This window comes from Diadema antillarum, unplaced genomic scaffold, assembly GCF_040938485.1.
Source record: "Diadema antillarum isolate AM-2024a unplaced genomic scaffold, OU_Dant_1.0 seq00001476_RagTag, whole genome shotgun sequence".
Classification (NCBI taxonomy): Eukaryota; Metazoa; Echinodermata; class Echinoidea; order Diadematoida; family Diadematidae; genus Diadema; species Diadema antillarum.
In genome coordinates, this window is record NW_027272215.1 from 1 (window position 1) to 27,481 (window position 27,481).

Sequence of the window (27,481 nt, forward strand, 5' to 3'; positions counted from 1 at the left end):
CAATCTTCGACGCAAACGCAAACGGAACACCACATCCCACGCTCCCGCTCGTCCACACAACTCCACGCGTGATCCCAAGCATCTCACTCTGGAGATCAACGCCAGGAGCGAGACAGCCACGAGCACACCGCTCAACACACCGCGGGCAGCAGCCTACGCCTGTCCCTGCCAGGAGCCCGGCGAGCACACCGAGCGTCCAGCTCACCACACCGCGGCAGCAGCCCATGCCTGCCCCTGGCCCTGCCAGGACTCCGGCGGATATACCGAGCGTCCTTCTCACCACACCGCGGCAGCAGCCTACACAACCGCAGCAGACGACACTGCGGCAGTCTACACCACTCCAGCAGCCAACACGTGCACAACCGCAGCACGAGCTACCAACACGAACGGCACGCACTGGCGGTAAGCACGTACACTGGCCAGCCCATTACGTACACTACAGATACTTCGACACGTGAAATTTCTCAACCCCTACTTCCTTCACATTTCTCACAATCGATCGCTCATTTCTAGTCTTCGTCTTCAATGACTCCTCCACTAGCGATCTGGAAGGGGGCTAAATGTAGCGGTTTCCAATATCTCTGTATTTTTACTGTCTGGCTGCCGTCAATTATGCTGTCTGACAGCAGCATTCTGTCAACATCCACGCGAACTTTCCTCGTGCGCCGGCACACGACAGGTGCGCACTACATTCTTCGCCTTTGTCATCGAGCCGAGGTACGCGTATTTCACATTCCAACAGTAGTCGGATTTTCATAAACACACCCCTTGTTTTGCTGTCACGGAAACAACCTACCAATTAGTGGCTAGCTGTACACCTTCACCAGCCAATTACCACTCTCAAAGCTCCTGTCCGTGACACGTCTTCTCCGACCACGCTGTTTTATTTTCCACGCTTCCTCACTTCACGATTAGCTTTCATCCTGAGAGCACGTTCTAATCGTTGGAGTCACTCACGTCCGCATATCACGTCCGTATATTACTTCCCACGTCTTTTCTCGCGCATGATACCTCGCGCCGTGGACTGCCATTTCTTACGGATTATTACATTTCATACGGAATATTACACTTCCTCGGATTTCATACCTCGTTTCCCTGGGCTGTTTCCCTGGCGTGTTGGAAGTGATTGGACTTTTTCGCCGCGAGCAGGGTGAGCAGCACTGCCGGGCGGCGTCGCCAAACTTCCAATGGAAGTAGCACTCACTGCCAGCGTGTCGGATTTGGGAAGGGGTTCGCTTCCGCGGCGCGCTGCGCGGCCCGCCTCCATGGCCGCGGTTGCCGCCTCTGGACCGCTGACGAGGACGAGGACGGTATTTCCGTTGCGAACGGCGTGACGTTCGCTGAGACCGTCGTTCGTCCATGCGTGCTACCAGTATGAACAGCTGCTCTGTTAGCAGCAGAACCTGCGCCGTGAGGTTCGCTATTACGTCCGCCGGGGGGCTGGTGGTAGCCATTGTATCCGTCGTAGTGAAGGGTGAGAATGTAGAATGGGACGTGAAGTTGGCCCTATACGATCACGTCGGGGTCACCAATGTAGGTATAATGGTACGGGCCTATAATGTAACACCTAACAACTCACCGAATGGCAAACAGGACGACAGGGCTGAAGTAAGGTACCACCAGCAGGAATGGTAGCCGACCGTATGACAGTAGTGTATGGACTGTAGAAAACACCAGGGCACCAGTAGAGGTGAACAGTGTCCTTGAAATGGGTATTGCACTTCCCGAAATGATATTAAATAATATGGACTAACTCCGAATGCACTTTGGGTGTCCGAAGACGACAGTGTCCCATATAAATATGTACAAATGATCCAGCGACAGCGTGGAGTAGCCTCCGGGTGCCGCGGCTAGCACAAGCGAGGGTAGAATCCACCGCTGGAGCGCTGGGTCGAAGAACTGCGAGGTCCCTGATAGAGTCTGCACACCACCGACAGCACGCTAGCAGGACCGATGCAGCGATGTAACGACGCGAATCGCGTTGAATGCAGCTACGTAGAAAATCCCCAAGTTGGAGTGTAGAGCATGAAGAAAGGGCGAGTCGCGATACAAAAAGGAGCGAATGTCGCGAGGTATGAAATCCGAGGAAGTGTAATATTCCGTATGAAATGTAATAATCCGTAAGAAATGGCAGTCCACGGCGCGAGGTATCATGCGCGAGAAAAGACGTGGGAAGTAATATACGGACGTGATATGCGGACGTGAGTGACTCCAACGATTAGAACGTGCTCTCAGGATGAAAGCTAATCGTGAAGTGAGGAAGCGTGGAAAATAAAACAGCGTGGTCGGAGAAGACGTGTCACGGACAGGAGCTTTGAGAGTGGTAATTGGCTGGTGAAGGTGTACAGCTAGCCACTAATTGGTAGGTTGTTTCCGTGACAGCAAAACAAGGGGTGTGTTTATGAAAATCCGACTACTGTTGGAATGTGAAATACGCGTACCTCGGCTCGATGACAAAGGCGAAGAATGTAGTGCGCACCTGTCGTGTGCCGGCGCACGAGGAAAGTTCGCGTGGATGTTGACAGAATGCTGCTGTCAGACAGCATAATTGACGGCAGCCAGACAGTAAAAATACAGAGATATTGGAAACCGCTACAACAGCTTCCAGCCTTCAAAGTAATGATCGTTGTTGACATTTTCTTGACATTCGCTGCCCTCAGTCAGAGAGGATGTTATAAAAATGACAAACGTCAAAGACAAAGACGAGGAACAGTAAAACGTTGGTTTACTATCCCGTAGGTCTGAAGTACAGAAATACAGGAGACGGTACTCCATACAATGAAGGGAATATTCGAAGATAAACCAAACACAAAGGTTTTAAACAGGTTTGCTCCCGGATGTTTCTACCCATGGCTCAGATGCAGTATGGCCATTTTAGTTTAACCTCATACGATTAGATAACCTACTAGATTCCACATGAGTCGAACAAATTGATTCATGATTGGTCTTCGGATATCCAGTGTTTGGGGGTTGCTAGACTGTAAAGCTAATTTATAAAATGTTTTGTTTTTTCAGTCGGTGAGTAAAACCACTGATGATTTCTTTTTTACCTTTAAGGTAATACACCACCTGTAATTTTATTTTCCTTTTCATGTCCCTCCTCCTTCTAAAATCTCTTTTCTTTTGCTCCATTACATATTTTCTAAAATGCCTTGAAGAAAAGGTTATTGTGACATGAGTGTCGTATATCGAATGTTTGTAAGTTGGGCGGTTCCTTCCAAATACTCATACATTTTGAGGGCCTTGATAAAGCCAATCTAGCTTAGACACACCCTTGTGTTCGCATTAGAGGGCAGCGAACTTTTTATCAAGAACATTATAGTGAAAATCATGACCATTTTCTTCTTTTTCTTGGGTTCTCCTCGGAGACATCGCTCAAGATACATAACATTACAGAAACATGACGTTATGGTATGGTTTATAAACAAAGATTATCTGTTATAAGTTAATATGTCACCAATATGCTTAACAAAAGACACTGCAGGGAAACGTGCAAGTTATGTTCCGTCTAGGGGAAGGTGCATTCCAGTGTCTGTTTTTAATCATTTGATAGCAATGATTGACAGATAATCATCTCCGACAGACTCTTGGTTTGGAAGGCTTTTTATGAGTGTATTTGATTTGATTTGATTTGATTTTACTGTTCCACATCTCAAACACAAATAACATGATACAATCGATTGAACATAAGACTGGACATAGCGTCGTAATCACAAAGAATACAAGAGAAGACAATACGTTTTACAAACATGAAATGTGGGGGACCTAGTAAAAAGCAGAGCTTGTAATGTATAGGACCCTAGATGAAAATGTTGGTCTTGTTACAAACAAACAACCTAGTTACGAAAACTATGAAAGGGAGGAAAGGGACGTAAAGGAAAAGAGAGCAAAAAGAGAGAGAAACAAATAAGATTCATAAGAACATAACGAAATAGCCACCTTTAATACGCTTGCAAGATTCCTCGTCACCCGAGCAAAATGGTTGCGTAACTGAAGGAATGCGCAAAAATGCACATGAATGATACATAATTATTCATGTATTCAGGAATAGCCTTGACATGAACGACTCTGTAAGGAGAACGAAAAGCAAACCCGGAATGCCTAATAAACAACGAATCTGATAAAGAAGAGGAGGTTCGAATAAAATTGCATACTATATGATTAAACATTAAATCTTCACGAGGAAATCTTTTAGTTTACGTTTTAAAACAATTTAGTGACAACGATTCAGTGATGTTAGAGTCAAGGCCATTCCAGAATTCCGGACCTGTGTGTACTATTGTTTTAAGCGCAAATGCAGTTCTTCCGGGGAAAAGTGGAATAAGTTTTCCTGTCTTGTAGGGTAGGAATGTATAACTTTATTTTCTAAAAACATGGTAGTAAAAGCATAAGTAGTCTGAAGAAAAGTGGTAGAATATTATAGCATGAAATATATAGCACATAATTATGAACATATTCGTTTGGCCACGTAAGTGATGATCAGGGCATTACGAATCAATGCAAGTCAATATGCGTTTGCATTGCGTAATCCTTTCAGCACGGAGCGACCAGGTTTGGTGTGGTTTGGTTTATTTCTGAACGTGTTTGCCAAGCACGTTTTCCTTTGAAAAAATAAGACCCCCCCCCAAAAAAAAAAAACAAAACAAAACAAAACAAAACAAAACAAAACAAAACAAAACAAAAAACCCAAACAAACAAACAAAACAAAACAACAACTCAACGCCAACGCCAACAACAACAACAACAACAACACAATCGAATAAAATGAAACAAAACAACAAGGAAGAAAAGTGACTTGGTGCTGTAAAGAAGAAGAAAAACCAAACAAACAGCACCATTGACTACTGGTAAATTATAGAAGTGTAAATGTGTGCAAGTGACAGGTTTGTATGATTAAGCAGGTTTGTATATGATTGTAGTCAAATTTTGGCATGCCAAGCGTTTGTACAAATTCAATATATGCCTTTGCTGCTCGGAAGAATTTTCGTGCCCATGGATCCGTTTGGCCAATGACAGTATGAAAAAAAAATATTGCTTGTTGTTAATTCATGCACCAGAGGTTGGCGCATGAAAGACAACGAAACATCCCCCGCCCCTCCAAGTTCAAGAAATACAGAAGTAACAGAGACAGACTCGTACAGATACAGACGGTAATCTATGATGATCACGGATCGCCTAGTATTAGAAACAAAAGTAAATAATACATTTCAGGATGGACTTTCAGCGGGGGAAAGTCTTTTCTTGGGCTGATGCGTTTGCTTCCATAGTCGACTGGATGAGAGGCTGTTTGAGTACGTGACCTCAAGAGGCGCATAAACGCTGAGCAAATAGTCTTTAAGAGGCAGAATACAATAGGCTCATGATCTCATAATGATCATAAAAAGGTTTCTCAAGAGGCAGCCATGCGTTTGTGGGAACGTCGGGCTTGATCAAACAGATGACATTCTTCGTGTACAAGACGTGATGATAACAAGACATAGGTGGTATAATTACCAAGGTCATAATACCCGATTCTCTTGTCAGCATGCATGTTCTCTCGAGCGTGGGGATAGCAACTCTTAATGACGTGCATAATGTATATAGAAACACGATGTATAATATATATTTATATATTCATATGTTTACATTCACTTATGTACTGTAGTACGTTTGCATGTCTAATCTTTTCCAAAAATATTTACTTTTCTTGTTCATTGTATTTACACTCGTGCATATATATATATATATATATATATATATATATATTCGCTCTTTCTTAATGTTATTATACACAAGCAGTACGTGCTGTATTTATCTCTTTTTGCTTACACTGTGTGGTTGTAAACGGAACCTGTCGTTCATACATGATGGCATTATGCAGTTTGGGATGCTCAGTGAATCGGTAATGAATACAAATTTAGAAAACACCAATGTCTTGGCATTCATTGCCCTCAGTCAGAGAGCATGTTATAAAAATGACACACATCAAAGACAAAGACGTGGAACAGTAAAACATTGCCCTTTTCACAATGTCATATTCTGCTTGTTTGCCAAATCATGCGAGTAGTTTTCCTCTGCACATTTCTATGCATGATTTATATTATCACTGCGAGTTCATGAGGTCGCATTGTCAAGGTTCCGTTGGAATAGTTTCCTCCACTTTAGGGAGTTTGTGCGTGATTGAAGCATGATGCACCGCCATACCCGTCATACCCCGGGTTACCGCATTGTATGGCGCCAACTCGTGTTTCGTAAGAATTACACACTGCCAAATGCCATCATCATGAGGAGCAAAATTTCAAAGTCAGCAATAATTTTCCGGATGCTAACTTTAGCCGTGCTACGATTTTTTTTTAACCGTAAATTAATTACAATTATGATAACAATAATGATACTTTGTTCTAAGTTTTCCATATATCGGGATCAAGTTAATAAGATCTTTTATTTTTTTTTAAGTTAGAAATTAGATTCATGTTTCAATTTTATGTAGACCCTATATCTTGATATTTTTACATGATTATTACTTTTTTGTTTGTATATGCGGCTAATTCCACATTTTTTATTTAATTTTGTACTCAAAGTTTTTAGTGTGTAATTCAATGTAATTTTTAATTTTTGTAAAGTATAAGCAGCAGTTCAGCCTGTTAATTGGCTGCTACGTTTTACTGTATAATGATGTTTTCTTCAATAAACCACTTCAAATAAAGAAAAACATTTAATCCCAATTATGAACAGTTATGCAGAACGAGATAATTGCAATCCACTGACACGTATTAATGATTATGTATGTTACGTCTTCCGTAGACTGGTAATGCATAGTGCAGTGCAGCTGTCTATATACGACATTGAAATCATTGGTTTAGTGTGTGTGGTGAGCGCTGATGTATGATGCGGCTGCACTGCTGATGTCATTGTTACAGCAAAAAATAAAAAATAAAATAAAAAAATAATAATGAATAAATCCATAAGGCACTAGAAAATACTTTCACCCATTTTTTTTTTTTTTTTAACCAAGGGTAGTGGGTTGAAAAAGAACGATTATAACCATGCAACAAAATGGCAGATTTCTGTTTGGCACCCTAGGGTACCAAAGACAGCATCAAATGGCAATTTTGACAGTATTTTGTTGTCTGTATTCTGTCATCCTTCTGTCGAGTTAACCTCATCGCACTCATTCTCTTTTGCTTTTTTCCCAGCAATCGGTAACTGGTCCTACGACGGGGTGAATGGAACAAGTGAGTACATACACATTGAGAAATACGAGTTCAAATTTGAACCCCAATTTTGTCCCTATACAACCAACCTAATGGGTGCAACTTTGCACCGCAATAAGCAATTTGCACCCTCAGAGGTGCAATACGTTGAATTTTGAACCGGCGGGGGTGCGAATTTGCACCCTCAGTTTTGTGCTAATCAAGGGTGCAAACATGCATCATAAACATTGATAGGGCCTACACTGTGAATTAAACATTTGGACCACGAGTACCAAGGTTTTACTCGTAAGATCAAACTTACACTCTGATGGATATGTCCGCATCTTTGTAGGTACGAATGTAAATATCAAGAGATGTAATTTTCTACTTGAATAATAAAAGGTACAAATGTGCACCCCAGGGTGCTGGTATAGGGACAAACAGGGTGCAAATCTGAACCTTTATTCTTTTAGTGTGTAAAGGGAGGATTCTTAAAGGGATGGTATAGTTTTGGTTCAGGTGGGGATACAGATTCTTATATTTGCGAGATAATTAGAAACCACTTATGAAATATTAAAGATCATACAATAATTCGAAAATGAATTCAAGATTTGTGTCAGGAAAATTGATTTTGAAAAGGCTGAGATATCCAAAACCAAAGAGGTCCTAGTAAAAGGTGGGACCCACCTTTTATTAGGACCTCTTTTTTAGTTTTGTTTTTAAGTTCAAATCTATATCCCCACATAGCCAAAACTATGCTATCCGTTTAACCTTTGTTATTTGTATTACTTCTGTCATCACTATTATTATCATTTCATATCATTATTATCATTATCACTACTGCCACTACTACTACTACTACCATTTTCATTATTATTGTAGTCGGAGTAGTAGTAGTAGTAGTAAAAGCGGTGTCTTTATCAATAACAGCATCTTTCTTATTTCAGGCAAAATTAGCTTTTCAGAACCACTACCAAGAAGAAAAAAAAATCTAACATCCCAATAAGAGGAGGTTCATTGCTGGTTCAGGGACTTTCATGTGCAGTCGAGTTTTGGAAGTGATTATCACGATTATGGCTGCTATAAACAAAATATGATCAAGGTTTGCATTCAAAGGTCACGAAGTATACATGACTTGTGACGTCACTGATGCATGGCTTGTTAGTCTCTGAGCTCTAATTCAGGGTTCACACTCCCCCGAACGTGAGCAAAGATACTCACACCATAAAGGAAATATTCAAATTCGGCTGTAATCGTACAAACTTCTTGTCATTCTTGTGGATATCTTGCGTGTATGTGTATTTATACAAATGATGCACAGGATAGTGCGTTCACAATTGTAAATACCCGAGAGTGAGCTGCATCTCCACTGACTAACGCCACGAAATAATCCTGTGCATCATTTGTTTTATAAAATGGGTCGAAAACTGACAGCATTTTTCCCGTACCTTTGTGGGTCAATACCAGTCAGCTGCATTAGCACTCGCTCAAGAATCAAGATGTCCGAAGATGTTCGTCCCAAACATTTACGCACGTCGCACTCGAAAATCCTGCACATATAAGTACTGTACGTATAAGAGTATACGTACGCCACACATGTTATGCACAAGAAAGGCCGGCCGGCAGCCCGAGCTAGAAGTTGCTTACAGGATTGACAGCGCGTATAGTAGCGCGCGACGCACTTGTAACAACTGATTGAGTGCGCACTGCTAGTGTAAACATTGTGACGTCAGGCCGTGCATGTTAGTGAGAAATTAATGCACGCACACGTGACTCATTTCAGCGCTTCCAATTGGCTACATTCTTGAACCCATTTTATAATGTGTGTTGAGGTCTTTTTTGTTTGGGGGGGGGGGGGGGAGGGGCATTTAGTTTTGTGAGTAGTTGTAGTTAAACAAGGGTAGGTTTGATGTGTGTAGAGAAGTGTGTGATGGGGTGTGGTGGGGTAGTTGCAGTCAGGTAGTATAGTAGGGTAATGGTTTGTTAGTTAACTGGTTAAGATGGTTAATTAGGAATACTGTTTGTTTTGAGAATATGACAATGTGATTATTCTACTTTGTATAACAAAGTCAGATGGGGGGATGTCGGGTGATAGATTAAAAAGTTATTCTGACTTTCGTTAATAGTTTATGGCAGGTTTTAGTGAAATGCTGTATTCTGAAGTGAGCGCGGTGTGTGTCATGAAACATATATTGATTAATTTAGTAGGGTTGATCAATTAATGTAGTTTTTTCTCAGATTTATGCAGAATGACATATCATGTTTGTATACGTGGAATGTTTTGCAAAAGAAAAAGTTGTATTACATGTTAAAAATACGATTCAGCAGCACAAGTGTTAGTGTTATGAAGCAGATATTGATTAGTTTGATCAGGTTGATCAAGATAGCTGTTTCTGAGATTTATATGCAGAGTTTTACATTGTTTTATATCACTTTGGTATACGTGGTTTGATTTGCAACAAAAATACACAAATATTGGATTGTATGTTTTAAAAATGTGATTCAGCAGCACAACTGAGAAGAACAGCTGCTTATTCTTGCTCGAATTAATTTCATTGTGAAAGAGAACCTGATATCATATAAAATTCAAATAGAGAATATCATTTTTTTTTTTTAATCTTGCGTCATCGTATAACACCCAAAGGAGCTTCTTAGGCTCCGGCAGCAACGTCGTGAGCGGCGGCAAAACATAGGCCAGAGATCTTGCGTAAGTTCATTTTGTAATAAAGATTTACAGTTCCGTTTAGTCTTCTAGTGTGGTCCGGGTGTCATTGTGTGAATAGCCTTTTGCAAAGGCAGCTCGCAGTATAGTGGACTCGCACACAGCGAGCAGTGGACTCGCAGGCACACACTGCTGCGGTCGGAAAGGAACGAGCTCGCTACGCTTGTAGCTCGCCGCTCGCGCGCCTGTGTGTGCGAGTGCACTGCTCCCTGTGTGCGTGTCCCCATGTAGAGCGAGCTGCCTTTGCGGAAGGCTATTGTGTGACCTTCCGTGGGCACCGGTTTTGCGCTTCGGCAGTTGATTGGCTTTTTACCAAGTTTGGGCCAAGTTCGTGCGATATTGAAAATTTAATATTCGTATCGCCGCCTTGTGTCAAAGTCGGGACAGTGTGAGGCCACCGCTGAAGGAGACAACATTTTAAGAGGAAATTTAAGAAGGAGAAGGTTAAACGAGGTCATGAATTCTGGTCATGAGAAAAGTCATTTGACAAATCCACTGAGCCGTGGGCGTGAATAATAGAGATCTTAATTCGGTTACCCTATCCACATCATGAATAATTACAGTTTCCCATTCACGCTCGTCGATATATATGGACGAGCCTTGAATGAGGGATGATAAAACAACATCATACATTATGACAGGAGGAGTGGGGAATGATATCAATAAGCCACTTTCCTCCCCTCGCATTAATGACCCTGCGTACGGCCTTGAATGTAACTTGACTTTTATGTTCACGAAGGAAGACACTGTATGACAAGAGAATTATGCCCGCGGAGAGGTGAAGAAGAAGAAGAGGTTACAGATCGTTATTCGAAAGGTTAATTCGAAGGTTCGTTAATCCAAAAATGGAAAGAAAGAAGTTTTTACTTGTGGAGATGATATAAGGTTCATAAATGATATAAGGTTCATTAATCCGAAAATAAAGAAAAAAAGGTCGTTATTCCGAAGATTCGCAGATATGGATATGAAATAATTGGTTCGTTGTTCCGAAGGTTCTTTAGGACGCACCTACTTTCCATTTGCGGATTAATGAACCTTCAGAATATCGAACATCTGCCTTGGGAGGCCGCCTGATGTAGTGGGATATTATAGATGGGAATCACATTTGGCGAAGTAAGCAACTACGTCCCAAACTATCCACGTATGCTAATTTATACCTTTCACTGTATTGGAGAAAACGATGACGCCACGCTGTATAAATAACAGGAGTAGATATGAAAAGGCTTCCCCGGGTAGACGAGACATAATCACTACATTTAATGAGTTCACATCAGGCCTATTTCGCCATTGACAAGTGGTTCTCGAAGCGACTGGTATAAATTGGAGACTATATCGAACGTTATTTCTTTTATTTGATTTGATTATTATACATGTACTTTACTTCCATCAATCCAAAAGTATTACATAATACAAACATACATTGATCAATTCATATTGTTTAACAATTTGAAAGAAGCACGAGTCATAAAGTATAATACAAAATGTATGTACGAATAATGAGAAAAAAATGGAAACTTTGAAATAGTGACAAAAAGTAAATACAGTCGACTCCCGTTATAACGAAGTTTTCAGGACCGGCAGCTTTCTTTCGTTATATCAAAATTTTGTTAAAACCGAACACATAGACAAATAAAAAACATAAAGCCGATTTATTATGTTGCGGCCTGAATTTTTACTTCGTTGTAGCCGGAATTTCGTTATAACCGTGTTTGCTATAACGGGGGTGCACTGTATAGCGACGGATTTAGAAAGGTTCCCTAAATCTTTTGACGTGCCCTTATTTTTCACGTTGTCAGGAGAGGAGTTCTGGCCAGACATCCATAACTCTCAATGCGGAGGCAACGTGCAGTCGCCCATCAACATCGACCCCGATACCGCCACGCCCACCGAACTCGCTCCCTTCGACTTCACCTCCTATGACATCATAAAGAGCGGGACCCTGGAGAACAATGGACACGCACGTCAGTATATAATCTAGATGTGATGACGAATGATTTTTATTCCTTGTATCGCTGATATGTATCGCTGATACGTTTTGTTACGCATTGTAAAGGTAATGAAGACAAAACGAAGAACTTGAAGAGTTTGTTCGCAAAAACTGATAAGTCCATTTTTGAAGATTTTGAAGTACGGTCTCTGTCATAAATTACAAAATAAGCCTAATACCCTTTAAATGATATATTGGTCACTACATATAAAGGAACATTTTTGAAGTTATGGTCAAAAGAAGCAAGAATTGTCTTATTATTCTCCTTATTTTTCTTGACCTTTAATCGCAAATATCTCCATTTAGCAAATATGGACTTATCGGTTTTTGCAAACAAACACTTCACTTATATTTAGGTATATATAAGGCACCAACAATGTGTATACATGTACAATATATAATGTTTATTTTAATGTTCATGTATACCGATAATGCAGGAACCATTAAAGCAAATCAAATGAAATAAAATCAAGATATTGCATTGATATGAATTTCGAATAGAAATACAAGGATTAACTTTGAAGAATATTTACAACTACTGTTCAGAAATGAGAGTTATTGTTATTTTAACCATACGATCTGCTCAGACACTAGGCATAGTCAAACTACTTTTTACCATGATGACCATGCGTCGACCTAATGAATAGCCTTTGTCCTTTGTCAAATATACAGAAAAGACGTGTGACTGCGCAACTTTCAGAATTTTGCGAGATATTGTTTAAATTAGAGGGCATCAATTTTGATATTTGAAAGAGAATATCTGCGGTTATGGCCTTTTCATGTTTCTTTTATGACCCCGATGACGTGGACGCAGTCGAGGTCGATCTAAGTCGTGACCCAGACGAGGGGTCGTATGACGTCACTGGAGGCGGACTGGAAGGGACTTACCGGGTCTACCAGTTTCACTTCCACTTCGGTTCGGATAACCAGAAGGGATCCGAACACGCCGTGAACGGAACTCACTATCCGGTTGAGGTTTGTTATTCCCAACTTGTTTCTTAATTTGTCTCTTAATTTGATGACAAGGTATAGTCTTGCCTTTTGTTACTTTTTTTTTTCTGCGAAAGTTTGATCTGATCCAACCAATGCGGTTTTTATTATGCAATGAAAGTTTGGAAATCTCAGCCACCACCTTATCGAAACACGCATGAGACGCAGACAAAAACTTTAATATGTCATTAGGTGTATTTAAGTTGCTTGCCTAAACATTTAAAGAAATCCAATATTAACGGCTATTAATATGATTTTAAAAACTTTCGTCAAATTGAGTAATGATAAACGTGCCTAATTCAAAGGAAAACATGGCATGCTATGTCACCTGATTGAACTGAATTTGCTCCTCTCTTTATCTCCATCATCATCACACGACCCTCTGAAAAATATATAGAATTATCGCAAGCACCTGAATTCTCGTGTGTGTGAAGGTTTTAGAGGTGTATAGCAATCCGTTGCTAAATTGTCAGCGCGTATCAGTCTTTGGGTGGAATATCCAACATTCTCACTGTTCTTTTCATTACTTTGCATGACAGTGACGTACTTTTATGCTAGACAACTCAGGTGTCTATGCGGCGGCGAAGAAATATCTCAAGCACGTGCAATGCGTCATGAGGATGTCATTCGTATTTGATGTTACCGTAAAAAACGCAACAAACGAGAATCGGTTTTCTTTCATTCAACATTGTTGTTGTTATTACTCTCCTCGGCACTTATCGTCGGCATTTAATTAGGTCTTTACTATCCTCGTACTGATTGGCAGGTCAACAACGCAGCATTTTATGTCATTGCATAATGGGTAGTTACACTGTCGACAAAAACTAATTATTTTGTACATTTCCTCGGAAGTTGCTAGGCAGCAACCGGTATGTGAGCGAGAAACCGTTATTGAGAAAACCCTCCCCGGGCACTATGCCGGGAGTGAAGCTTTCTGAAATTTGGCAATTTTATGGAGATGTTTGGAGGTGGGGGAGGGGGGGGGGGGGGTGTTTGCTTTTTTTATATTGCAGATGAAATGCCCGCTTCCCGGTTCGCCAATTTATTCTTTTATTTTTTTTTAGGTCACGTGACATTCACCCTCGGGGATCTCCTGCGCGTCTGCCCACAACGCCTGATCGCTGCGTAAGAATCACACGTATCCACTCAAATGCAGCGGCAAAATGCACGCACACAATTATTATACTTTAAAAGAAAAGAAGGAAGAGGAAACACACAACGATATAATTATTCTTGTTTATCCTGCGCATGCGCATACCTGCCAAAAACCGGGTTGCATGATTCTAGATTTTCTTTGCAGTGTAAATTCTACACGGAAAATCTACGGTCAACTTCCCATTCCATTCTTGTTTTTTTCCACAGCGTAAATAGTCAACTAAGATATCAAGCATTAATCTAAATACAAAGAATGCGATTATTTCTCGAGTGGGCGTTGAGTGGCTCGATAGGGCATTGATGTGTTGATAGTGGTAGTATTTATCCTGGCTGCTTAAAGGGATGGCATATTATTGGTTTTGAGGTTAGAATTCAGCTTTTAACCTTCTGCGACATACTTAGAAACCACTTTATGAAAATAATGTCAAAAAGCATACTATTCTAAGAATTCAAAATTTAATTGATGATAATCGGTTTTGAAATGGCTGAGATATCCAACAAAGTGATTCTGATAAAAGGTCGGTCCCACCTTTTCTTAGGATCGATTTGTTTTGAATATCTCAGTCACTTCAAAACCGAATTTCATCAAATAAATTATGAATTCCTTTTAAAACTATATGCATTTCCAAATTTCATAAGAGGTTTTCCATTATCTCAAAAATTCATCATCAAAAATATTGGAAACCTCAATCCCCATCCCAACCAAAACTGTACCATCCTTCAAAACATACCGCCGAACAATTCAAGAAATCAAAGCAGTATGAAGTCGAAACTTGAGAAAATGACATTCCTGAATGAACCCAATGTCAAAGACTATTGTTGGTTAACGACTGTTTTCAGTGAAACGTCTTTTGGTAACTGGAAAATCGAAGAAAAGGGCCTAACATCCATTTAAAAGAGAAACCAAATTAGACTGAGTAAAAAGAAATGAATTTGATCCTTCTTGATCTCGTGGTTACGGTCTCAGGTTTGTTAAAGATTTTAAGGAAATTGGACTGAAAAAAAAAGGAAAAGAAGAAATGTGTATTGTAATACAAATCGCTTTAAAACATCAAAACTGCACTTCATGTGTTTTGGTTGCTTGCCCATTGTTGTTCATAGATGCATCTGGTTCACTACGACACGCAGTACCCGGGCCTGAAGGAGGCAGCAAATTACCCAGGGGGCGTAGCGGTCGTCGGTGTCTTCTTCCAGGTAAGAATATTTGCTCCGCCCCTTGGTGAAAGGAAACAAACGAACTGAGGTTTTCGTTCTTGGCTATTTAATCTCAGAGGATAATTACAGCTGGGCAATTAAACTCAAGTATTCACTTGTTTGAAAAGAACAAATTTCTCGAAGACCCAAGTGTGCTAAATCGTCATTATGATTATATAGAAATAGTTTTTTAGCAGTTTGCAGTCATGATGCTTTAATGTTCAGTCAGGATATATCCTGCAGTTCAGGGCTACAATGGCACACTGGATATATTTCTTTAAAAAAAAACATACTCTAAAGCAATAGTTATATTATAAACACGTTTCAAGTTCTGTATTTATACTTGAGAAACTGGAGAAATAGAATATTAAGATAAAAAAAAAGTCAGCAGCGTTCAAATGATGACCGTAATCAGAGATTACTTCACGTTAAATCTACTGCCTGTCTTGCTACTCAATTGGAATTGAAACTAAAATTGAAAATTAATTTCATTTACCGATTACCGAACTCATAATTCAGGGTCTCCTCTGGATATATTAGAAATTCCCAATTCTGAATGATACCTCCCCCACACTTCTAAAAAAGAGCAACAGTACATGACCCCCCCCCCCAAAAAAAAAAAAAAAAAATCAACATTCAATACGTTTAACTTCAAATATTAAGAGACAAAACCATTTGCTAAAGAATTAATCAGTTCGAAAGAGGATTTCACAAACATGAAAAGCACTAATGACTTTAAATATCTAGCTACTAAGTACCTGTCAGCACTGGCTTTGGTCTCAATCACAAAAACAAACTTAATCGTAGTGCATTGCTCCCTGTATGGCTTTAATCTATACAGTACATGGATTTCAGCTTATGCAGTTCTTGCGACCAAATGTACCTGTATACAAGTCCTTTGTTTGTCAAATTCTTGTTCCTTATCTCTTTATTTTTTGTGGAATATTATTTTAAAAAAAAAACTGAAATAATGTTATCAACATGAAAATATGACATCGTCTGTAAAATAAGGAAGTAAATGTAACTTTCGGTTTACAAATGTCATACTTATCATGCCAAAAGCAAGCAAGCAAACGACGATTTGAGCCTACACGATAGTAGCTCTTTTTATAGATGAACCCACTCTAATCCAGAGATAACGAGACATGAACTATCTCCTTCGTTTTTGGATTTGGAATTGAGCAAAACTCTAGCGGCTTCTCTTTCCGCACATACCAGTGAGAAATGCGGTTATCGCTGATCAGTGTTTAGTTTCAACAGTGTAAAAGAACTCGAACATGTCTCAATCCTTGTCGGGGCTTAATTCTCATTGTTATCTCAATTAAAAGATTACGAAGTTTGAGCGGGACTAGTTAAAGGAAATACGTTCCTCAAATAATGAGAGTCGCGATATAACAGACCTGTGCCTGTATACATGTATGCGTCCATTTCAGCCATCAGACTTCCTCTACAAAATAAAGCTTTCGAATTGAAACTGTATGATTAACGTGTTTCCTCGAATGATCATATTCTTACCATCAAAGGTGGGACAACACAACCATGGTCTGGATCCTCTTTTGGACCACATTGAGGAAGTCGAAAATCCATGTAAGCAGTGATGGTGGTGATGTTAATGGTTATGTTGATACTGATGATGACAATAGCGAGCTTGAGATGTGCGACGCAAACGCTGTTATAGACGACGCTGATTAGGCCAAAAATCATGTTCTGTACATGAACGAGATAGCTGTTTCCACTGTCCAACCCGGTAAGCTGCGTCGTCTTGGCGTTCGCGTCGCAGATATAAAACTCGTTATGATGATGTGTATTACGATGATAACAAGTTCTTACATCACGATTCAGGCAAAGCACCAGCATTCTCCGAAGAAATAGGATCTGGTCAGATCCAGAAATGTTATGAGATATTTGCAGTTATTTATTGTTACTACAAGGGGAAATTGGGGTTATTTGTCCTTATTAGTTTTAAAAAGAAATTTCTTTTTCCTGTTTAACAATAGAATAGGTATTGCTTGATTTTTTTCCCCCACTCAGTATATTTCTGTACTTCATCGGTATTTGGTTGAATTCTTAAATAATTCGATTTCAGCCTTTTGGGATCATGGTTATGAGCTATGAAACCAAAATAGGAGAGATACAGATATATATCATAACATAGCTGTTTGAGATCCTTATAAAGATAGCTGTATTACCATGAATCTGGCGGGACCTATACAAATTAATTTTCCCCCAGAACGTAATATTCCTGTATATGAATTAATGAATACTATATGATTATGTATAATCACAAAAAATGAAAAAATAAAAAATAAAATGAAATGAAATGACATGAAATGAAACGAAATGGAATGAATGGAATGAAATGGAATGGAACATAATGATATCTTTTTTACTTGAACCTATATGTTTCACGGAAAGATATATCCTACGCTTATTTTACGTAGATATACGTATGAATGCGTGCATCATACGCATCTGATCATATCACATATCACTGAATTGAACGTATGTATAATATACGTATGCGCTCTGAGGTTCACTGTGAATTCTACCGTACTTTCGTATTCATGCAGTCACACATATAGAGATCGACGATATCCAACTCTCGGCGCTGCTGCCCGGGTCCACCGAGCGGTTCTGGCGGTACGATGGTTCCCTGACCACGCCCCTCTGTAATGAGGGGATCATTTGGACGCTGCTCCAGGACCTTGTTGAGCTATCCCAGGATCAGGTAAGCAGGACAAGTTTGTTTGTCATCTTTTAATTCGATTCATTTCCTTTGGTAAAATGTCTATCAAATTCTATTAAATTGATTTATTTTCATTCTTCTTTTTCCAAAAAAAAACCACCCAAACAAACAAACAAACAAACAAACATAACGCAGAATAAATCAGGGACTATATCATAAACGTTTACATTCGACTTTGCAAAGGAGTTGGAAAAAAAGAAGAATTCCATTTCAGTTTTTTCCTAATTGATTCCCACAATTTACTAATTGATTTTTTTAAATTTCCAATTCAAATTGATTTGAAATTTTAATTAAACTCAATTCATTTTCATTCAATTCAATTCAACTCAATGCCGATTTCATTCATTTCCCATCCAACAAAAGGCTAAAACAAAATACAAAGAATGTGTCTGTACACAAGTTGTATTGTTTTCATGGATGGAAGTACATTGTAATACACAGCTAGCACGGCAGTGTGGATCACTTAATCAAAATATCAAAACATAGATATATAATTTGCAACTAAGTAAAATAACTGAGAGTTTCAAATTCCATTTCATCCAAAGGTCACATTTTCCTGGATAAATATGTTAAAAATCAACCGAACAAAACAATAGAATGTTGAATAAAAGTCGGACTTTGTCATATACAATAATAGGAAAAGCGTGAAACTTTAAATTGCACATGGATAATTCAGGCATGGGTTAGATATACCAGCGGCTGATTTTGAAGAAGTTCTTTACTCTGTTTGTGTTTTTTTGATACTCTCTTCGTCAAACTCAATTCAAACATTCAAACAGAAATTACAGTTTTAGTTCCACAGTCGTGGTCATGACAATTGTAGCAATGCCAAATCATTTGACTAAAGTTTTCGCCATAGCATTATATTCATAATGAATTCAGTACATCCCTCTATTCACCGCTAAAACCTATGTCTAGTGTTGCATAAATATGTTGCCATACACTGACTTAGATTGGCTTGGTCGTGCTCTTTGTCAGGATATGCCGAGTCGGGATAATGCGATAGGAAAAAAATGTGAGAATGTCCTGATTTTCTTCCCATCGCAGCTTTTTTTTTCTTTTTTTTGGGGGGGGGGGGGGGGATGAAGATGAAAAATGCTAATACGAGAATTTTGAACTTTTGTCAAAGAGATAAGATTTCTGTCACAGATCAGATAGTGCTTGTTTGTATCTATCTTGTCGATGATCATTATGATAAAGAGATCTTAAATTCAAAGAAAACCAAAATTGATTGCAAATACTGCAGTCTTGTACCGCAAAAAAACACAAAAAACACACACACTGCAATTAGAGTGACAAATGAAAAGAATAAGATTCAGAAGCAGAATTAGAATGCAGCAGGAAGAGAAGCTCTTATGAATGTATCAGAGATCCGATTTGATATGTGATGAACTTTGAAGTACGTTTGAATTGCAATGTCACTTCATATTCAATTTAGTTTTAAAAACAAATTACACCGTCGGACTGCTGTAAAGAAACTTTGTAAAACTCCGGCATGTGAAACATATTCGTTTACAATTCCCTAAAAAGGTTGAAAGTTACTTATGACTATATTGCACGTATCAGGTGGACTGAAGACTTGTGGAACAAAATTATCATTACCCTTACTTTGCATAATATGCCCCATATCACAAAAACCTAAATGAAGTCAGCTGGAAGTTGTCGGATTTGTTTTTTTTTTCTCTCTCTCTCATTGACAAACATCCTAAAGGTTTAGTTTTTCGGCCTGGGAAGGATGTCATCAGTAACTCCTCATATTCCATATTGTCATTAAAACCTGCTAACACGAATGACTGAACATTCTTTTAGTACTTCGGGTTGCTGTACTTATGATAAGAAGGACTTTGAAGTTAAGATTCCATTTTGTTGTGCCAAGACACCCTTTAACTGAATTCAATTCAATTCATTTATTTTCATCCCCATTTTTCTTCCAACAAAACATAACACAGAATACATCAGGAATTATGTCATAAGCCTAATATACATTAGATTATGCGAAACGAAAATTGACAAAGAGATATTGATACATATCGGCAAAATACAAAGTTATGTTAAGAGGGGAAAAAAGAGAACTGAGAGGTTCACTAGAAAGCAATGCTTGCATTTTGTATACCTCTCAGGTGTTTCTTTAAACTCTATGAAACTGTATGAAACTAGAAGGACATTGAAAACTCTAAGACAACCACCACGAAGGGGTTATCAGATTAACCCTGGCATTGGAGCACCCATTGACAGAATTCTCTTCATGATACATCAAAACATCAAAAAGACTACATATTTCCCCGTCTCCTGGGGTTTACATGAATACTATCACGTTTCTCACGTGTGGAAATCGGAGAAAACCAAAATGTACAAAGAATGGATCCTCAAATATCTAAAATAAAATAAAACAAAACATAACAAAACAAAACAAAATTAAACAAAACAAATAAATAAATCCGCCACTCTTGAATGCTTGATTTCATTCGCTTCCAAGAAGATATGATTTCATATAGAAAAAAGCTTATCTGTCACACCATACCAAGAACTTCAATTCAGTCGAGACGAGCAAAAACGTAATTTTGTGCCCACTGTCAAATCAACCTCTGCGACTATAATTGTCTTTGGATTTTTGCATAATGTTGGGTCACATTCATTTATTGTTCGGACCAAAGTCTCTGTTTTATCAACACATAAAACACGTTAATACAATTCTCTGATCCAATTATTTCTATATGATTTGTCCAGTCTAACTGGACTTTATCAAATCTTTCATTTAACACTTTCGATGATTTTACTAAATTCAAGTTTATGGAATATATTATTGCTATACTATCCACATAGACATGGAAACGATAATGAAGAAAAAATATCCAAATGAGATCTTTATTCCATTTCCTAATGGGTTTTGTATAATAGACATACATCTCTCGATCTCTGCTCATAACATTTATTGTCATCTACGTAGGCCTAATACTATAAGTGATCATGAGTGCGTAGTGAGGGTTTTAATTGATTATGTTAACATACATGTATGAGTTGAATTCACTCTTCTTAACATTCTTTTTTAGAAGACAACAAGTGAAAACATTTTCATCTTTACAAATATAAATATTAGTTCAATCCAACTCACCACAAATTATCAAGTTATCCTCTAAGCTAAAGGTACCATTACACCAACAAGGTTTTGCTTCTTTTTTTATGAGGCTCAAAGAAATTTCTAGTGTTAGAAGGCAAAGCTTAGTCCGCATTACTGTAAACCTTACGCCTATATATGAGACATGAGATGACATCTACGCAAAAAATAATGATAACAACAATAAAATCAAATTGTGTATTATTTTCTTGCAACTATTGGGCTGTGAATGCTATTTTCCGGAATGTGTATTCATGCGTCTTATACACAGACAGTCTTGATGTAGCAACGCTTTTTGTCAGATGCATTTATTCAAATTCTTACCCGCATAAGCTCTGAATTCCAAACCCACTCCCAGCTGGACCTGTTGCGGAGCCTGGTCAGCGACGCCACCGACGAAAACGGCGTTGAGCTCCCGATGACGGACAATTTTCGCCAGCTGCAACCATTGAACGGGAGGACGGTGTACGATGTGGAAACGGACGAGTTCATATCTACCCCGGATCCCGGCCGAGCCCCGACCACGAAAGCCCTTGTAATGCCTGTTATATCCGCTCTCATACTAACCTTCCTTATTCTACGTGTGTGATGTTGAATAGTACACCAAATCTAGAAATCACCTTCTGCTCTCAGTGGGACCAAGTTCTTCTCTTTCACTTGCCTAGATTAACCACGGGAAATTGTCATTTTGCTCTCTGTTTTCTAAGTGTTTGCATAATCGGCTGCTGTCCTGTGTAGTTTACATCTGTATGATAAAATATGCAGCATAACATACCTAACACATGACTGAGGCAAAAGTCAATGACAGTCATTGGAGAAAAAAAAAATCACACACACACGCATATTCTACACATATGTATCATATATATATATATATATATATATATATTCAATTTCAATTTTTTTTTTCAATTTCAATTCATGCTTTATTTCATTTTTCGAAAAGAACATTAACATTTCACTTTCTTTGGTAACAGAGAATAAGGTTGCATAGTCAAAAGCAAAGTAAATTGAAAAAAATATCTAATCGAGGAACCTTGGGATAAGAAATACGTTGTAATGAAAATTGATTGAAGTGATAAAGACGATGTAATACGTAAAACATCGAAAAATGGAGGAACCCACTAAAAAGACAATGCTTGTAGAATGTGGGCCTCTCAAGTACAGAATGTCAATAGAAATTGAACTGATGCATAAAGTCAGAAAAAAAAAGGTCTGGAACCCCACTAAGAAGATAGAGTATCAAACAGACACTCTTACTCAGGCGAATAAACATAAAACGAGATTGAGAGGACGATAAAACTAATAACGGCAACTCCATAGACAAGACAGAACGAGACAAGACTAACATAACAGGAAGACAATACAACGGACAGAAAGGCAAAAGAGATCCAGTGATCCTCGACAGAATTCATTGAAAAAAACATAATGGGATGCGTGAGAAGGATACGGAAATATAGAAAAGTGTAGAGAAATAGATGCAGAAATATTATAAATGAAATCAAATCTGCTCTGTAAGTGTCTAAGGACAAGAGGGACGGGAAAATACGTGACAGTTTTATTTGTAATCCAAGTTCTTCGAAAAAGAATTGAAATAAGCCAACAGGCTAATTCAATTCTGTGGGATCATAAAATTGCAATAAAACAAATTCAATCTTCTTTTAAATGAATATATGGAGGGGGCAATTTTTTATATCATTATTCAGGGAATTCCAGTAAGTTGGGCCAGTGTAAATAAGTGTGTTCTTGGCAAACATCGTTCGTAAAAGAGGTAAATGAAATTCATTGGAGCGTCGAGTAATTATATAAAAACAGATCTTTAATTTTTAATAGCTTATTGGAGAAACACAAATTTGAGTGGGAGGGTATGGAAGGATAACAGATGACACGGAGAGCTTTCTTTTGTAGACGGGACACTCTATCCACTAGATTCTGATGAGTGTTACCCCATACTAAAACACCATAATTAAGATAAGGCAATATCAATGAGGAATATAACATAAGTAATGATTTTTGTGGAATATAGAAATTCATTCTATTCATAACGCCTATATTAAGCGAGATTGTGTTGGATATATAATCAATATGTAACTTCCAGGAAAGTTTGTCGTCAACAATAATTCCAAGGAATTTAAAATGTGAAACTCTTTCTAACTGAATATCATTCAAAACTATAGCTGTACTCAGAGTATCAACAGTATTACTGAAAATCATATATTTCGTTTTTTGGGCAATTAAGGATAATTTATTGGCTCTTACCCAATCACTCACTTTTTAGCTCACCTGAGCCGAAGGCTAAAGTGAGCTATTGCGATCGTTCTTCGTCTGGTGTCCGTCGTGCGTCGTGCGTCGTGCGTCGTGCGTCGTGCGTCGTCCGTCGTGCGTAAACTTTTTACATTTTCATCTTTTCTTGAAAACCGCAAGACCGATTTTCACCAAACTTGGCAGGTAGCATCCCTAGGGGGTCAGGATCTCAGTTTTTAAATGGGCACCATGCCCTGCCCAGGGGGCCCCAGCCCCCCCCCCCCCCAATTAAGGAATCTTTAAAAATCTTCTTCTCTAGAACCAGAAGTGATAGAGCTAAGTTAATACTATGAGTTAGTACATTGATGACTGTAGTTTCAAGTTTGTTCATGGCAGAATCAGGGGTGCCCCCCTTGGGACCGGGGGGGGGGGTGGGCGTGGGGAGGGGTCCTAGTGGGGCCTAGATTGTACATTTTCGTGTTTTTCTTGAGAACTCCATGACCCATTGTCACCAAACTTGGCAGGTAGTATCCCTAGGGGGTTAGGATCTCATTTTTTTATATGGGCACCCTGCCCCACCCAGGGGGCCCCCATAGGGCCCAACCCCCCCCCCCCCTCCAAAAAAAAAATAGAATAAAAAAAATTAAGGAATCTTTAAAAATCATCTTCTTTAGAACCAGAAGTGATGGAGCTAAGATAATACTATGAGTTATTACATTGATAACTGTAGTTTCAAGTTTGTTCATGGCCGCCTGGAATCAGGGGTGCCACCCTTGGGACCCAGCGAGGGTAGTGGGGAAGGGTCCTAATGGGGCCTAAATTGTACATTTTCATCTTCTTCTTGAGAATCCTATGACCGATTTTAACAAAACTTGGCAGGTAGTATCCTTAGGGGCATAGGATCTCAATTTGTTCAAATGGGCACCGAGTCCCACTTGATGAGGCGTATCAATTAAATTTATTTTTTCCCTGTCAGAAATGTACTGCAGTGGGGTGTTGATATATCACAACTTTCATACGAGAAGGTTTGTATAAGCGATGAAAGAGTGCAAAATGGTGATGTATTCCTTGTTTTTATGGGTACACGTGTTTGTGGTTTTTCTGGTTTACGCATAAGCTCAAACTAGTTATAATTGAGCATCATATCTGTCCAATTGACATATGCAGCCTATATGACGGTACAGAAGACGAATCCACGCCGGCGATGATTTATTTGCACAATAGTTCAAAGCTATCTTGTCCAGATGAAATGATAACAGTGATGACTTATTTGCACAAAAGGTCAAAGCTATCTGGTTCAGATGAAATGATAACGTGACTCAACTTATTGCGTAACAGGCTTTTTAAAAGTCGACAGCCGACCAACCTGTCGAACACCGAGTTTTCCTGTGTGTATTCATGTATTCATGAATTGCAATACGTTTTGATCAGTACTTTCAGCATCACGTGATAAAATCGATTCTTTTATTTCTCTTCAAGCCTTATATTTGTTATCTTTAATTCCTTCGATACTAATTGATATAATCACTGCCGATATGATAGCTTCAATTTTGAAATGATACCATAAGCAAGGATAAGGATGGTGAATAGTTGTATTTATTAATTCATGAGACTACTCGAGTTGAAATATTCTCTGTGTACTCATGTATGAAAAGAAAATATATTGGTATGCGGTCAGAAACCTTTTGTGAAGACCTGTTTTGCATTCTGGTTGTTGTTGGTTTCTTTTTATTTCATTCTATTTTTTTATCTTTCATTTTTCTTTATTTCCATCCTTTCACAAAAACAATAATAATCATTGTACATAATTATACATAACAAAAACCAAAAACAGACAAAAAAGAGGGGAAAAAATAGCAGCCCATAAGTTTGTGCTTTTTAAAATTTCACTTATAACATATTGAATTATGCTATCCATTCTATTGATCAGAACAAAAGTATCATCTTTTCTAAAGTTACACAAAAAATTACCCAAACAAAAATCATCCTCACAAAAGTCAATGACGGTCAAAATCCATTTTTTCGGACTAAGGTAATCATTGGTGGATTTACCGCACCCATGTATTAACCGCACCCCCACCCCTTTGTTGGTCGTATGGGAAAAATATTTGCCCGTTGTGCATATCTCCTGGGTATACCATATAACACGTGTTAACAACAGACTCCTATACAATTCAATAGAAAACGAGGGAATTAAATGGAGAGGAAACAACATTTTTGGATTAAAAAACAAAAAAAAAGAAACACAATATAAAAAGGATAAAAAAGGAAAAATGAAAAAAAAAGGTATGATAAGAGTATCTCTTTAATGCGCTCTCCATTGCTTTTCCTGTTTAATAGTATGAACAGTAGACTGGCCACTGAGATAAGGACAATAAACGCCAAGTCAAGAGAGATAGAAGGAGGATTAAAAAGGGGATAGGAGAAAGGGATGAGGGAGGAGGTAAGGAAAGAGGAATGTGGAGGAAAGAAGGCGGGAGGGGAGGATCAGATCTTGTTCTTGCACCCCATGTTGTGATCGAACTTTTTAAATTACTTTTTCACTGTAAATGGAATTGTGTAAAAATGTTACTCATATTATGTGCAATAATTTACATCAAACGGAAATTTATGTTTAATCAAAATGACGTATAAAACGGAAATTGGGTGGAATTCACGAGCAACGTTGGGAAACGGAATTCTGTTTAAAATGCTTCTTATTAATTATTTGCAATAATCTACATGAAATGTAAATTTCTGTTCAATCAAATCGACATACATAAGTGGAACTGGGATAAATATTATCAGTTTCTGCATTGAAATTAAGTCATGTCTAAGTAATTCTACGTCGAATCATTTAATCAAGAAGTCATCGTTGGAATACAGAAATCTGTGAAAAATACTCTAAGTTGAACTAATTAAACTGCAAAATTACACGAAAACTGTATGAAATGATGGAATTTTGCCTTAAAATCACAGGTTTCTGATGTGACTCAGTTGCACACCTAAAAAATGAAGTGTTTTTCCTGGCTAAGTGTAAAAACCACAACAGAATTGCTGTATTTTGTTGAAACAGAACAAATCTGCATATTTTTTCCTGTACAATTATTTTTTTTTTACAGTGTGCGATAATGTTTTCTATCGTTTGCCACTTTGCCTCTAGGAAATTGATTTGTTTTTGCTTTTAGTTATTTCCTTTTCGACCAATCTGTATTTTTTCACATACTGCACACATTTCTGCTTTAGGGAAGGAAATTTTGGTACTTTCAACTTAAAATAAATTGTTTACCCAGTTATGTTGTGAAATCAAAATAAATACTTTCTTGGGTATATGGCACCCTAAAACACTTTTTGACGTGAAAACAAATGCTAAGAATCAAGTTCCTTTTTTGTTTCCTTACTGAACAATGACTCCCAGTATACTGACACCCTAAGTTATCATAAATGAAATGACCGCTCCCTCATCTTAATTTTGACAGAACTTGGGATTTACATCAAGACATGAGAAATGGTCGGTTCGGACTTTCTTTACAAATCATTTTATCCGCGACATCGCTGCTAGCCCATATGTAATAGAGATGATAGGCATGAGTGTAGAAGTTGTAGGGATGGATGAGAATGCATTAATAGGTATCATTATCACCAAAACATCAACGTGGCAAAAAAAAAAATGATATGCACCAACAAGTGCATGTCTTGATACATCCTTCTGTTTACTCGCCATATCCACGACGACACTCGAAGTGACTGTAACCATGAAAAGTTGTTTGCTCCATAGAATATGTTTAAACATCTATTCTAAGACTGCGATACGAATACTTGTAATGGAGACAAGCATTATTATCGAACATTGTTTCAGATAACATTGAGAGACAGGCACAATAATGTGCGCTATGTACACTTTATACGACCTACCATATGGTGTTACCAAGCAGTTTGGTAGCTCCACGGCCCTACATAAACACAAACCTTTCACCGACCAAGCGGGAAACGGATGAGAGGAGTAGAAGAGAGACGAAGAGATATTTTAAGATGATTTGGAAGAATGTTTGTAAATGAGAGACAGATATCTATACCATTCAAGAAACATCCAGAGAAGAAGAGAGGAATAATGAGACAGAAAATGAGAGTTAGACAGATGAAACAGAATGGAAAAAGAGAGAGGGAGTTATCGATT

The 27,481-nt window shown here is 38.5% G+C and overlaps 1 protein-coding gene across 1 annotated transcript; it reads left to right on the forward strand.

The window, feature by feature from the left end:
• Positions 1 to 79: 79 nt before the first annotated feature.
• Positions 80 to 21,839, forward strand: LOC139709862 (carbonic anhydrase-like; the record flags this gene model as incomplete). Its single annotated transcript, XM_071621821.1, has 9 exons — positions 80 to 402; positions 1,150 to 1,310; positions 7,176 to 7,214; positions 11,691 to 11,855; positions 12,696 to 12,856; positions 15,128 to 15,220; positions 16,744 to 16,807; positions 17,791 to 17,948; positions 21,440 to 21,839. Coding segments are annotated over 9 exons (1,395 nt in total), but the record flags the coding sequence as incomplete, so codon positions are not given.
• Between the last annotated feature and the right edge of the window lie 5,642 nt (positions 21,840 to 27,481).